General features: G+C 34.0%; 1 protein-coding gene across 2 annotated transcripts in view; it reads left to right on the top strand.

Moving 5' to 3' along the window:
* Positions 1-7668: 7668 nt before the first annotated feature.
* LOC138135426 (prolactin-releasing peptide receptor-like) overlaps positions 7669-14170 on the top strand; it is a 28863-nt gene continuing 22361 nt past the window's right edge. Inside the window, exons 1-2 of one of the 2 annotated variants that reach the window (XM_069054152.1) lie at positions 7669-7965; positions 8021-8406. In XM_069054152.1, coding sequence (XP_068910253.1) covers positions 8023-8406 — 384 coding nt within the window. In that variant the 5' untranslated portion in view covers positions 7669-7965; positions 8021-8022. Of the gene's footprint in view, positions 8407-14170 lie in introns of both variants that reach the window. The other variant, XR_011160981.1, reaches the window with a different exon arrangement.

Here is a 14170-nt window from a genome sequence, read left to right as displayed (position 1 = left end):
TTCAGCCACAAGAAATATTAACGATGCACACACATTATTCATAATAGTATGTATACTCCGTACGGTGATAGATTGCACGTTTTTAAATTCTAGTTCCAAAACATAAAGCAGTGAAAAATACTAAACTCTCCATCTCAATTGTTTCACGTTATGTAGAAAACCGTTGTATCCCTGCAGATTAATTCCCGCCAAACCAGTTTCTGTGTCTGTCTTCTGTCAAAAAACGTGCAATCTATCAGAGTACGGAGTATACCTACAGGTATTACACATTGGGTAGATATAAAATTCGTCGAAACGGTCGAAATTCGCATATCACGAGAGAAAAAAATGTTATAAAAACGAGTCAAAGAGAAGCGACGTCGACATACGACACGAGTCATGACGTCATTGTGGCACGCTTTACACAGAGATGTATTTAGTAATGAATTATTTAAAATTGTCTTACATTACAATAATTAGGTATGTAGTTATCTACAATAGTACATACGCGTTTGTTGTTAAATTTGTTAGTTCAAAGCTCAATTTCGCCAATAATAGTAATAACACTCGGTTAGTTAAATGCCCAGCAAGGACCATTCTTCTATTGTTCTTCACTATATTCACTTGCTAAAATCCTTATTATCAACAAAAAACAACACTTGAACATAAGATCAACAAAAATAGGACACTTCACGTGCACTTCACCTCATAGAACACAGTTTATGTGAAGAATGAATATAAATTAGTCCGTCTCTGCATGACGAGAATGCAGGTGTTCTTGATATGCGAATTGGACCGTTTCGACGAATCTTATATCTACAACGTGTTATTAAAATGCGTTAGGAAAATTTGGTAATTGTTCACTTTAACTACTTCTGGAATTTTCGCGTTTTTTCTGGCTAGACAGCCTCAGGACGTCCTCCTACATCGTTTCCCACCAGTCAAACCTTGTGCAAATAAAAATTTTCCTTACCCTTTAGTTATACTAAGACTTGGCGCGACCTTGACGCGACCTTGAAACACAACAAGAGAGAAAAAAAAGGCATTTGCACAAGGTTTGAATGGTGGGAAACGATCTAGGAGGACGCCCTGAGGCTGTCTAGCCAGAAAAAATGCGAAAATTCCAGAAATAGTTAAAGTGAACAATTACCGAAAATTTAAACGGTGATAGAACTCATCAAAACAAATTACATACTTTTCTATTTACCATTTTTTCGAAAACTCAAATTTAAGCTCGAATTTATTTTCACCGTATCATCGAGTCGTTTATGGATGGGACAGTGTAAGAACAACGGCTTCGTAGGAAAAACGTTAACGCAAAAAAAGTAAATACGGCAAAAACCCAGGCGGATAGGTCTTGCAAAAACTTACCTACTGACACAATTTAGTCACGTCCTTCACCTGCATGCGGCGGTGTTTACAATTTATTAGAAAGTGAATTTCCCGTAATTATCGTTAAAAATGGTGAAGTACACTAATCCGGAGTTAACAGACATCATCTACGGGGAAGCTTTATCAAATGCTGATGCAACCAGGCGTTTGTAGGTACATGAAGAGATTTGTCGGTCGCCAAGTTCCCTGTCCACATACCTTTGTGAATGTTGTCCAGGATTCAAGGGATTATGGTACTGTTAGTCCTGTCCTGTCCTGTTGACGAAGAACCGAATGTTAGTTGCCGACGACTTGGATTACGAATTGACGTTTCCAGATTTACAATTTGGAGAACGCTGCACGAACAGGGATTACATCTGTATCATCTTCAACACGTTCAACACTTAAAATCAGAACATCCACCACGTCGAATTGCATTTTGTCAATGGCTTCTTCAATAGGTCGTAATTGACCAGTGTTATCGCCAGATCGTTCACCGGACCTAAACCCTTGACTTTTTTTATGCGGCCATTTAAAACGATTCGATAAAATTCTGACATGTTGATGAGGGCGTGCATCGATTACGGAGGGCGTCATTTCGAACATTTAATTTAAAGGTTAGTGCCCTTGAGCAAGTGTGGTGCGTAACTTCAATGTCACTCTCACTTACTACGAGTAAAGAATTGGTTTTTGCTTGACTCTATAAGTTTTTATCTTCTTTCGCTTTTAATGTACGCGCCGGAGACATTGGCGGGTTACATACTAGAATTTACGATCAAACTAATTAAAATTTCATCTGGGTTTAGAAAGATTTTTCGAAAAAATGGTAAATAGAAAAGTAATTTGTTTTTAAATTTTCTTAACGCATTTCAATAACATACTGTATATATACCCAATGTACTAAACTAAGTTGATTCTTAATTCATTAATTTAGTTTCTACAAGAATTGCGTCTTAGTGCCTGTCATTTGCAGTTTCATTTTGATTAATTATTTTCTGGGAGAGTGTTTTTGTGATGGCGTTACGAATTCATTATTTAAATGATAAATATTCGAATTAATTATACGATTTATTTTATTTATTGTTAAAATTTCTCAATCCCTGAGGTAAGTTTAAATTTTCAGTTGGAAGCGTGTAAATCTTTTGGAATTGTTTCCCTGTCTAATTCAAATCTTTTCTTTTACGTTAAAAAATCCTTTCTTACCCTTGACACCCTAAGTACGGCGCTGACTTGAATTCGTTTTCTTTCGAGACAAATTAGCAGAGGATTTAGTCGAGTTAATTCCTTTACTTTACTCTTAGCACATTTCTAGAAGTTGGATTACCCAAAGGGTCCAATTTGAGGCGTTTCTGCTACTGACAGTAGTAAACGGGGGGAGTTAATCAACTATAAATTAACCATAGCCTTAAAAAATGGCGAGAGACGTGACGCTAAGCGAGAAGTTTTAATCGTGGAACTTGGAAGTGGATAGAAATTTTGATTTTTTTTAAAGATTCGAGTCATGTTTTGTATTTTACATATTTCAATCGCAAAGAAATGCCAGAGAAACTTTGTAGGATTAGGTGAGTGTTAGGAGTAGCAGGTGATGCTTTTATTTGAAACAGGATTACAGTAGGTATCGGTTGTAAAATTGTGGTGGGTCTCGTCCAGACAAAATGAAGGTAAAGTTTTCCAAACGTGAATTCTAACCAGAGGAGGAAATAAATAAGTAACTTTACTTTTTTAACATTTATCAATCTGAGTATGCTTTTAAGAGAAGTTAAAGCCGCAATTAAAGAAGCACCGATCCAGAAATCGACGGTTGAAAATGTAAATGATGTAAAAGTAAGCCAACTTTAGGTTGATAAACATCAAATCGATTCACACTTTTTATTTCGATTTAACTTTTCCCGACTGCTTTAAGCATCCCTCCCGCAGTGTCAAAGCTGTTGTTTGAATGTTGATTAATTGGAAAATATTGGGGGGTTTTTGAGTCATTAATTCCGGATGAGTTCAAATAAAACATGTTTGTTTCATTTTATTTTGAGCTTTTCGCTTTACAAATAGCAACAGCGAAGAAGATTCGACACAGCAATGGCGACGGTATTATAATTCGCAAATGTCTATTGTTTACTGTAAATAGTCTGAAGTAATAGGAAGACATTTTTCTCGGGCAATTAATTTTAATAAACGAAGGTTCTGCCGTTTATAGCTGAAGTTAAACCGAGGTTAAGTATTTGAAATTGAAGTGAAGTGAATATTGTTCCCTACATGAAATTAGGACTGGTGTGGTAACAATTGGAGCGAATTTCATGATTCTCATAAACGTTGATGTTCTCTTTTTATCTATTTCTTTATCATTTTATTTCTCTACTTTGGTGTTGTTTTTATTGCCATAATCAAGGGAAGTAATTAAAGTTTACTGAAATTGGGTAGTAGTGGTTTAAGCCAGAGGTAATTATTAGTAGTGGAACAAATTTAATCAGATCCGCATCAATCAATGTTTTTCAAAAAAACAAAAAAAGATATTGTGAACGACTTATGCAGGTCTTTATAACCTACTAATACTTTCATGTTGGATGGAACGGTTGGGACAGCCCAGTGCCGTCGGCCGTCATAAATAACTCAAATTATTATTGAAGGTTCAGAAATGGGCTGTATTTAAACATTTATTACTGGGGGTTTTCAACGCATTTAACCTTGATGGTTGTTTGTTTTTGTTTGAGGTCAATTAAAATTTTTAAATCAAAAATTAAATTCCAGTTCTGAAGTAAAATTTGTCCTTTTCTCAAAAAATTGTTATTTAAGAATTTTTTTATTCGTCATTGAGGTAGTATGTAGTAGTAGTAGTTAGTATCAGAAAAAGGAGAAAAAGTAGGGATTGTCTTAAAAAATTGGTAATGACGTCATTGCACAAAAACCAATGACGTTATTTAAACAAATTACACGTCATAGGATGGTATTTTTTGTAATAAAATCGATCGGTCCCAGTGATTTTGTTAAAAACATCACCTAACGCTATTATTAATTTTGTTCCAAACGTTATGTTCACACTGTATGTACTATTGCGAGCACGGAATTTCGGGCAGACTTGGAATTTGACTAATACATATAATATGTGAAATAGGCTTTAGGTGCTAGACGTATTAATAACCTCATTTTAATATCCACTATTGTCACATATCATTTTCACAAATTCCATTCATCAATCCTGAAAAGTTGCAGGTGCTTAGATGTGATTTTCCAAAAACTGAACAGTGTTTTATTAAATTTTGGAAATAAATAGCCAAAATGTAAAATAATTGTGCATAATATTTGTGACAGTTTATTTTGAAGTCCAGTCAAAATTAATTGTGACATTTATGACAATAAAGCTTAGACTACATTGGGTTTTTTTAAATGGCATTTAAATTGCTGCCCGAAATTCCATGCTCCCAATAGTACTATAGGTATACAGTGAGCGGCAAAAGAATGTGGAATAAATTCATTAAAAATTAAACAATTTTTTTTCAAAAGTAGATTTTGATTGGGACTGCACTAAATAAATATTCACTACATACATAAAGTTGACTCAAGTTGCAAAAAACCACTTTGCATTTGCAACAGCACTTTTATGGCATTAGTCATTTTAAATTACTTTAAAATTGTACTTATATGGAAAATATTCAACCCAAACTATGATTTTCTGTCCCTTTGTGCCTTTATTTGGTTCAAAAATATGAAAAAAATGCTGTTGCAAATGACAAGTGGTTTTTTGCAACTTGAGTCAAGTTTACTTACTTACACTCATTCCCTACAACCTACCTAATGACAACGTCAATCAATTCAAAGTAGGGTTAGAAACAGATAATGGTCATTTCACATTAAAAGTCAAGACAGTGATGTTGATGTCCCACTTTTTTTGCTACCAATAGTACAGTCACGTTCCAACGCTAAAGTTAAATGTCTGGAGTTGCTGTAATTGGAGTGCAGTTTTTTTCAACTATACAAAAATAAAATAGAATTTCATCAAAAGCAGATTAAAGTTTTGCGATATATTACATAATCCCTTCACGGAATAGAAATTCGCTTTAATTCGCCCTGAGAGTTGGAAGCTCTCACTAATGTCGACAGGATCACCAAAGGGTCTGCAGCTCCATTATAAATTATTGCATACTTACCTGGAAATAGTTCACATATTTCAGACCCAATTAATTTCGACTTCTAAGGGAACACCGTTTTCATTACGTTTATACTCTTGAATTATAAAGTTTAACAGAAAGATGTGGAATAATGTCTTCTCTGTTTCATTTTGGGATTAATTAACGCACAGTTGGTATAGTCACGGACAGAAAAAAGTAGAACAATGTTTTTTCGCTAATGTAGGTAAAAGTCTGTTTACTCTGTCTATGGTTACTATTAAAATATTTATTTATTTATTATAGTAAGCCCGGTTTACTCAACTCAATTTTAGCCAAATTACTTAATTACATACAAAAACCTGGTTGCATCAGCATTTGATAAAGCTTCCCCGTAGATGAGCACCATGTCTGTTAACTCCGGATTAGTGTACCTACTTCACCATTTTTAACGATAATTACGGGAAATTCACTTTCTGATAATTTGTAAACACCGCCGCATGCAGGTGAAGGATGTGACTAAATTGTGTCAGTAAGTTTTTGCAAGACCTATCCGCCTGGGTTTTTGCGTATTTACTTTTTTTGCGTCAACTTGTTTCGTACGAAGCCGTTGTTCTTTCACCGTCCCATCCATAAACGACTCGATGACACGGAATACGGTGAAAATAAATTCGAGCATACATTTGAGTTTTCGAAAAAATGGTAAATAGAAAAGTAATTTGTTTTGATGAGTTCTATCACCGTTTAAATTTTCCTAACGCATAACACGCTGTATAAAACAACAAGATTCAATTGACCTTTCAGAGATACTTTTTTTTTGTAGTTGTCCGTTTCATCCAAAATGTTTATGTTAGACAAAGATATTTTACTGCCTTGGGGTATTACATTGACTTTAGCACCACAATAAATACAGGTGTCCCAAAATTGGCGTACAAATTACTTCGAGGATATTTAAATGTAAATGAAAAAAATATGGAAAAAATGTTTCCGACAAAAAAATCAATTATTTTTATCTTAACCCTCCACCACCCGGCGGCACGGCAATTTTGCCGGAGTACATACACTATTACGGATATTACTATCAAGTAATAGTGCAGTGCTTATCAACATAATTACCGGCGTCTCGCCTCCGCATTTTGACTTTGTTGTGTTTTATTATGTTCTGTGTCAATGTTAAGGAACTTCCTCACGATGTGACATGAGTATAATAATATACCTTTTTGGATTTCAACTACCAATGTGTTCCCTAAATCCAGAATTTTTAAATTTTTAAAAAGAGATTGCGGTACTATTCCCGTTGCTGAAATTATAAGTGGTAATTGTGTAAAGTGACAATTTCATACATATATTTCAAAATAATTGACCTGTTGAGTGCCACTTTCAAAGACCGCCAAATCAGCAAATAAGTCCAATAGAATTTTTTAAACATTTTTCTGACGTTTACGGTAATCTCTGCTACACCGTAGTGCACCGTTAGTACGCCATTTTTGGAACACCTGTATGCATGTACAGTGTGGTCACGTTATTTTTTCTAATAATCACAAAATTTACCGTACGATTATCAAAAAATATAATTACATATATTTATTTCCATATTTAATTTAATGTGACGCCTGCTCCACTAACTGTTGATTGGAGGGTATGACTAATTATTATTACTTCCTCTGAAAATAATTAACTGTGTGCGCAGAGATAATTCTGCTATTTTCATTAACACAAATGTCGTTCACAACAACCATGTAATTAATAAAGGTTACTTTGCAAAACATTGAATCATTTTCCGTTTTGTTTTTATTTCTATTTATTTCGACAAAGAAAAACTAGACTATGCTCATATGGAATTTGTCATCTTTTATTACAGAACAGACATACAGACTGCCATATTTAGTCAAAAATGCACAAATTGTTAATTTATTTTATTGTAAAATGTAAAATGTTTCTTTCAGAAAAAAGCTTTGTAGAATAAGAAATGCTCATCACTTCATCAGTCATCACTTACTCGTAGTTTGCAGTTATTTATTACTATTATTTTGTAGTGTGATACACTTATTTGTATAATTATTTTTGAAATTTAAAGGTATAATTAGGTACATAAAATGTAATATAGTTGAATCGATGATTATTGGCAATTTTCTATATGTATGTATTTTTTTTTTTTCGGTTTTGATACTAATCGTGTAGTGTTCATGAAAAAAGTCTCTTCCAAGTATTTTTAACTATAATTTGGACAAATTTAAGCTAAGAACGCTTTGTAGTTTGTTGTTGTCCATACCTGATGGCAGCTTTTTAGAACTTTGCTCGGTAATAAAAACCTTCATCAGCTTTGATTATTTACAAAGAACTTAGGTGGTGGTTCTCTCTGGGCGCAAGCCTTTCGCGCAACAACACACCGTCTGAAATAAAATTTATACGCTCCCGACGCCCGTACCGCATTTAAAACTCGCCGGAGCTTGAAAGCTGTCGCACGCAGATCTCCGGGTCAGCGCATCAGCGAGTGCACGGTGAAAGTGACTAACTAGTAAGATGTGAAGACGTCAGAACATCGCTGCCGTCATTTTATGCGACTTTTCCAGTCATGGAAGACAATTACACGCAAGACGTCGAGAACGAGGTGCCGCCACACGTTTGGGGTATCATACACGAGTTTTTACTCGGCCAAGCCGATCCTAGGCTGGATCTTCGAAAGCCTCACTTGAGGCCCTCCGTAGCCGGCAGTTATCCTTTCATATTGTTTATGTATTCTCTGCTGATGGTCACCGGAGTAGCGCTCAACTTATCAGTATTTGTCCACATTATCCGGAATAAGCTTTACAACGATGTCACTTGCAGTTTCGTTCTGAACAATGTCATTAGTGATATCGTCAAATGTGTGGTGGTTCTGCCGATAACTTTGTATGTTCTGCTCGTCAACAACTGGATTTTGGGCGAACTACTTTGTTCGTTTCTGCCCATGTTGCAGGTGAGTTTTTTAAAATAATATTAGTATTGCTGTAAGCATTACTACTATTCGGCGTTTAAAATGATGTTCATTAAAATGCGTATCCGACGTCGACTTAAATTATATTTCATCACAGCACGGCTTCTTTAAAAGCATGGAATAGCGAAAACGAAGACGAAATTAAAATTTACAAGCTCTAATTCGAATTTTATATGAAAACTGAAAAATTACCGACACTGGGTTCGGTTCCTATTAAGAGTAATCTGTAATCATTTGAGATTTAAATTAAATTGCCATTTTTATACGACGGTGCACTCGAATTGCACAGTATTTAGAATTGGTGAACATTAGATTATCGCATAAATAATTTGAATTTGAAATGTTCCTAGAGGGACAAGAATCAGTGAATGTTTTTTTATTAATTTCGGTTTATATTTAGGTTCTGTCCTGTTACTGAATTAAGCAGAAATCCTTTTCAATTTGTAACAAAGTACGGTCTAAGAAACCAAATCTAAACAGAACAGTCTTGAGTGTATCTGTGTATCCAACATAATTTTGTATGTTATCAAGTACCTACTTGATAACTACCTGTTAAATCGTACATTTACAACCGGATGGCATTTCCCTCAAACAGAAGTCTCTATAGATTACATATTAATTGCCTGGAATAAACGTTTTCGTAGGTTTTCCCCTGATATATTACGATGACAGAGTGCCGCTTACATGTAAGGTTCCGTCTTGTTAAATTCACACTAATGGCATCGTAGAATTATTTGTTACTGTTTGAATTCGGGTCACAGTGGAATTTTGTACTGTGATTCATTTGATATGCTATTAATGTAGTAAGCAAGAAATGTATTTTACGTAAAAAAAATTCGGTAGGATCGTCCATACTTATGAATAAATTGATATTTTAGTCCGTTAGAAGGGTCGTTATTTACGTGCGGGCAACGTCATGTGCAATAACGCGTTGGTCAACTGATCTGAGCCCCTGAGGTGCAACAAGATAAATTGAAAATGTCTCTTCAAATTATGGGGTGACTTAAACATGACTTTACACACAAATTTTCATTACTTTTACTGCGACAAGAAATCATAAAATACAAGTTTTCAAAATATGTGTGTTGGATGTTCTTTCAGAATTAATTTAATTCTAAGATTTCTACTCGTAAGGTCACTTTTATTAACATTGTATTGCCAAAGTTGGTTCATGGAATAGTCCTCCGAATACAACTCGTAGTCCAAATTATATCGATTATTTTTCAAACTGGTTTCACTCATTTAATTGTGCTTGGGAATCTCACTCGTGCTGACGCACTCGTGGATTCATTCCCAAGCACAATTGATAATTCGTGACCAGTTTTTTTAATGAAGCCCTGCAACCTCACTTTTTTGCAAAAAAAAAACAAAGATGGCATCGATTTCCGGTATATCCGGAAGTGTCGCCATTTTGAAAATATTTCATTTGAACTTCGAGTAGTCGATTATAGTCAACTACCAATTTTCATATTAATATGATTTTGGAAATTCAAAAAGTTTCTAATGAACGGGCTACGTGAATCAGCCTGTATACAGGATGATTCTGAAATAAGTTTGGAAAAAAAATGTGTAATATCCTTGACACAACATAATTCTGCGTAAATGACTTTTGGAGGTTAAATCAAAAGGAAGGAAATTACCATATATCCTTGTATTTTCAACGCCTATGAATAGGAAAAATTTGTCCGAATTTGTTCACTTCATTAGCAACCATTGTTATATCAACTCCACAATAAAGGCGTAGGTACAAGCACACTGCTTTGTAAATGTTTCTATGGAAATGATCGAGCGGAGTAAGGTTACGTTTGTGACTGACGGGCACCTTTGATTATTATTGTTGCTAAACTACCAAGATAATCACCTTTAACTCAGCAGCGTACTAGCAATTTTGACCAAATTTTCAATCATTTGTATCTCGAAAACGAAAAAACTTTTATAAGAATTTTTTTTTATGACTTATTTTCATCATCACCAATTACCGGTTTTTTTTTCCAAACTTATTTCAGAATCACCCTGTTTACAGTTACTGCAGCTCTGCACTGAGGTCAATCAGGTCACAACACAACGTACAATGAAAATTTTGACAAGTGACGCACAGTTGATTGTTTTTCGCTCGCTCCGCTAAAAAACTCGACTCCCTTGATTTTAGCTTGTCGTGTCGTGCTGCGAACGATTTTCGCTTGTGCTGCGAACGATTTTAGCTTGTGCTGCGAACGATTTTATCGTGTCGCATGAAACTAATTCACTGCCCGGGAATAAAATGTATATGGCGCGCCTAAAGAAGTTTTCACTTCAATAAATTGTCAATGAAATTGTGACAGTTTTCAAATTGCATTAAATTTCAACTTAGGGCATTAATTTTTTATTTCATATCAATTTCCATTCTTGAATTAATATAATGTAATTTTTAATGTATTTTATTACTGAAACTGATTCTGTGCATTGATCCAAACGGAAACGAATCGATAATAATTAGAGCCAGTAGTAGTTTACAGTGCAGCTTGTTTGGTTTCGTTATAAATTATGCATTGCGACTAAAGGAGTAAAATTGAATAAAACGGTTGGTTTACGAAACATGTGATCGATAAATCCAATACTATCAAGAAGATAGAAAATACAGCCAGTAGGTACAGTAATATGTAATAAATTCCCCTCTAATTCACTAAATACATTTGTCAGATTTTGATACTGTGCTAATAACTGAAAGTTCGAAATTGTTGAAACATGTGTAGTTCCGGTTGCAAATGAATAACGCTCTGCATGACACCAGGTGTGAATGGGATATGACTATTTGTTTGTAGTTTTGCTGTATGAAAGTTTATTTGAGTGTTTTTCTGTGTTTCTTTTATGGATTGTCACGTAAAATTTCAGTGGTAATAATTAGAAGGGTTCGATAACTACGACTAAAACTTTCCATTCTATAAAGATTCTTTATTGTCAAGAATACATGTTAAGTTTGTTTCTCAACTACATTGTAAGCACACTGTATGAGCTGTTGTATTGGTTCAGTAAGATGCAAAATGTTTATGCTTTCATCCTATTCACGTGTTGAGAAAATTGAGCTTTTAGTAGTAAAACAACTTTTGTACGGTTTTTCTCATGTGAGTTATACATTAGATACATTTCTAAGTTTAATTCCGCACGACAACTAAATTGTGATGGCTTTATTTGAGCCGAAGTTTGATTGTATTGTTGAATGGAGTTTTTATATGGTTTCTTGATGAAGCTTTATTTTATTCTCAACAAAGAAATCTATAGGATTTCATTTTAACAGGTGATTGCTGTTGACTGTTTTCCATTATGCAAAATTTTCCAAACCTTCACTGCGTTTTTTGATTAATTGAATGGAATAAACCTCAGAATAGAAACTGTTGTTACAAGTATTCGTCCATTGCAATTTTATAAAGCTCCACTAATCAACTCATATTCTAGCCAACAGTGAATTTAAATTAATGTTTACGTGAAGCCGTTGATTTAACATACATACTTCCTATTGAGTTTATTTTAGGCAATACTGTGGTTGCCACTGGTGACTGTCCAGCTAGTTAATCCAATCTACTGTCTTCTAATAGGCGCAACGAAAATATTGCCCGCTTGGAGCTCACATACTCATTCCTAATTTCAATTTTAATTTAATTTGTTAATATCTCGGTTATTTGCCAACGGATTTTTATGAAATTTAAAATATAGATACATATTTTAGAGGATGAAGGTTCAATTAGTAATAAAAAAAATTACAGCAAGTTAAAAAATGTAATCTTAACACATGTTTCCCTTATTGAAAATTAAGGGCAATTATTATTAGATTGTTAATTATTAAAAAATAGATTTCTACAATTAGTTTGATCGTAAATTCTGGTACCCGCCAATGTGCTCACGCGTAAAAAGCGAAAGAAGATAAAAACTTAGATAATCAAGCAAAAACCAATTCTTTATTCGTAGTAAGTGAGAGTGACATTGAAGTTACGCACCACACTTGATCAAGGGCACTAACCATTAAATTAATAAATTAAATGACGCCCTCCGTTATCGATGCACGCGCTCTTGTGCCCTTCGAGCAATAGAAGCTTAAATTCTCACCATGTCGGAATTTTGTCAGTTTTTTGACTCACTAGCATTATTCACACGAACAGTTAATTAATTCTTCCACGGTGTTAACTGGAGTCTCATACACAATCTGTTTTCTGACTTCGCCGTAGATGAGCACCATATCTGTTAACTCCGGATTAGTGTACGGCATCAATTTTAACGATAATTACGAAATTAGAGAAATTCACTTTCTAATAAACTGTAAACACAGCTGCATGCAAGGGCGTGTCAATAAATTTTTGCAAGACCTATCCGCCTGGGTTTTTGCCGTATTTCTTCTAGTTTACTATTTATTTAACTTACCATGCAACATGCGTATTGTCTTGGATGAGTTAATTATAACCTGAGCGTCAGAAAACCACTTGGACATTTTTTTTTTGATATTGTCTGACTATAGTTTAACAAATGAAAAATGTAACTGAGTATTATCACTATCAGCATAGAAGTGACAACAACAGTGCACAACTTCTTTATTAAAATGAGATTTATAAATTCAACATAGCAAAGGGCGTTATAGATTAAGAAATTTAATAAAAAACGCCTTACAATTTTTCGTACAAGCAACCGTTTTCACACATTACTGCTTAATAGGTTTAAGTCTAGATATAATCCAGTCACTGTACTGAAAAGAGCAGTCAAGTTGAAAAATGAGTTGTCAGTAAATATCTCCTTATACCGGGTAACTGACGAAAAACCTTTGATGCTGTATCTTGCTTATTTTTTATCCGACTTGAATAAGTGACACATCAAATGAAATTATTTTGAAAACACTTCAATACCAACTAAATTTAAAAAAAATCTTGGAGATGAGACGCGATTTTTCGATCTCAACTAGAAAAGTCTTAAATTATGGAATTGTTAAAAATGGTAATTCTTCGTAAAATTCATTTTTTAGAATTTGCGTTTATAATACGTTTATAAACGTCAGTCAGTAGGAGTCGTTTATGGCTTTATAAAAGTACACTGTACTTTAATGAAATTTTTATTGATATTTCAGTGTATTACACCAAAAAACTTCCAATATTAATGTTCAAACTCTACTTTTTAACATCTGTTGCAGATGTAGTTGCATCCGTTACCTTGAATTACCAATTAATACGAAATTCCCTAGAATTTGAAAAAAAAATTATTTAAAAATTAAAACAAGGGTGCAAATCCTAAAAAAATAACATAAAAAACTGGTTTTATAAGGGTATTGGCGCACTCGTCCCATAGAAAACTCCCCTACGGGTCGTTTTCTACACCTGGGACTCGTGCGCTAAATCAATCCTTATAAAACTCGATCTTTAATATACTATTATGGTTCAACTTCAAACCGTTATAACACCGGTTTGATTGTAATACATAATTGTAAATTACTTGTAACTGACATTAAAAATACATTTTCCTACAACATTTCTTTATTCTTACCTAACTAAAATCACCTTGACAACTGTTGGAAAGGGGACATAATGTGCAACACTTGTGTTTTTGATGTTTCCAAAAAGAACATGTGCCTTTTGTTTACAGACCAATGAAATAATCAATCAACAAATATTAGCAACAGAAACATCGATAAATGACGACTTAATGGAATAAAAGGCACATACCAATTTTTTGTAAATTCAAATCACATTGTAATAATTTTTTTTTGTTCGACACTGTCAGAATTTGAGAA

The sequence above is a fragment of the Tenebrio molitor genome, chromosome 7, assembly GCF_963966145.1.
Source record: "Tenebrio molitor chromosome 7, icTenMoli1.1, whole genome shotgun sequence".
NCBI lineage: Eukaryota > Metazoa > Arthropoda > Insecta > Coleoptera > Tenebrionidae > Tenebrio > Tenebrio molitor.
Note: the sequence above shows the minus strand (reverse complement) of the source record. Positions and strands in the feature narration are given on the sequence as shown.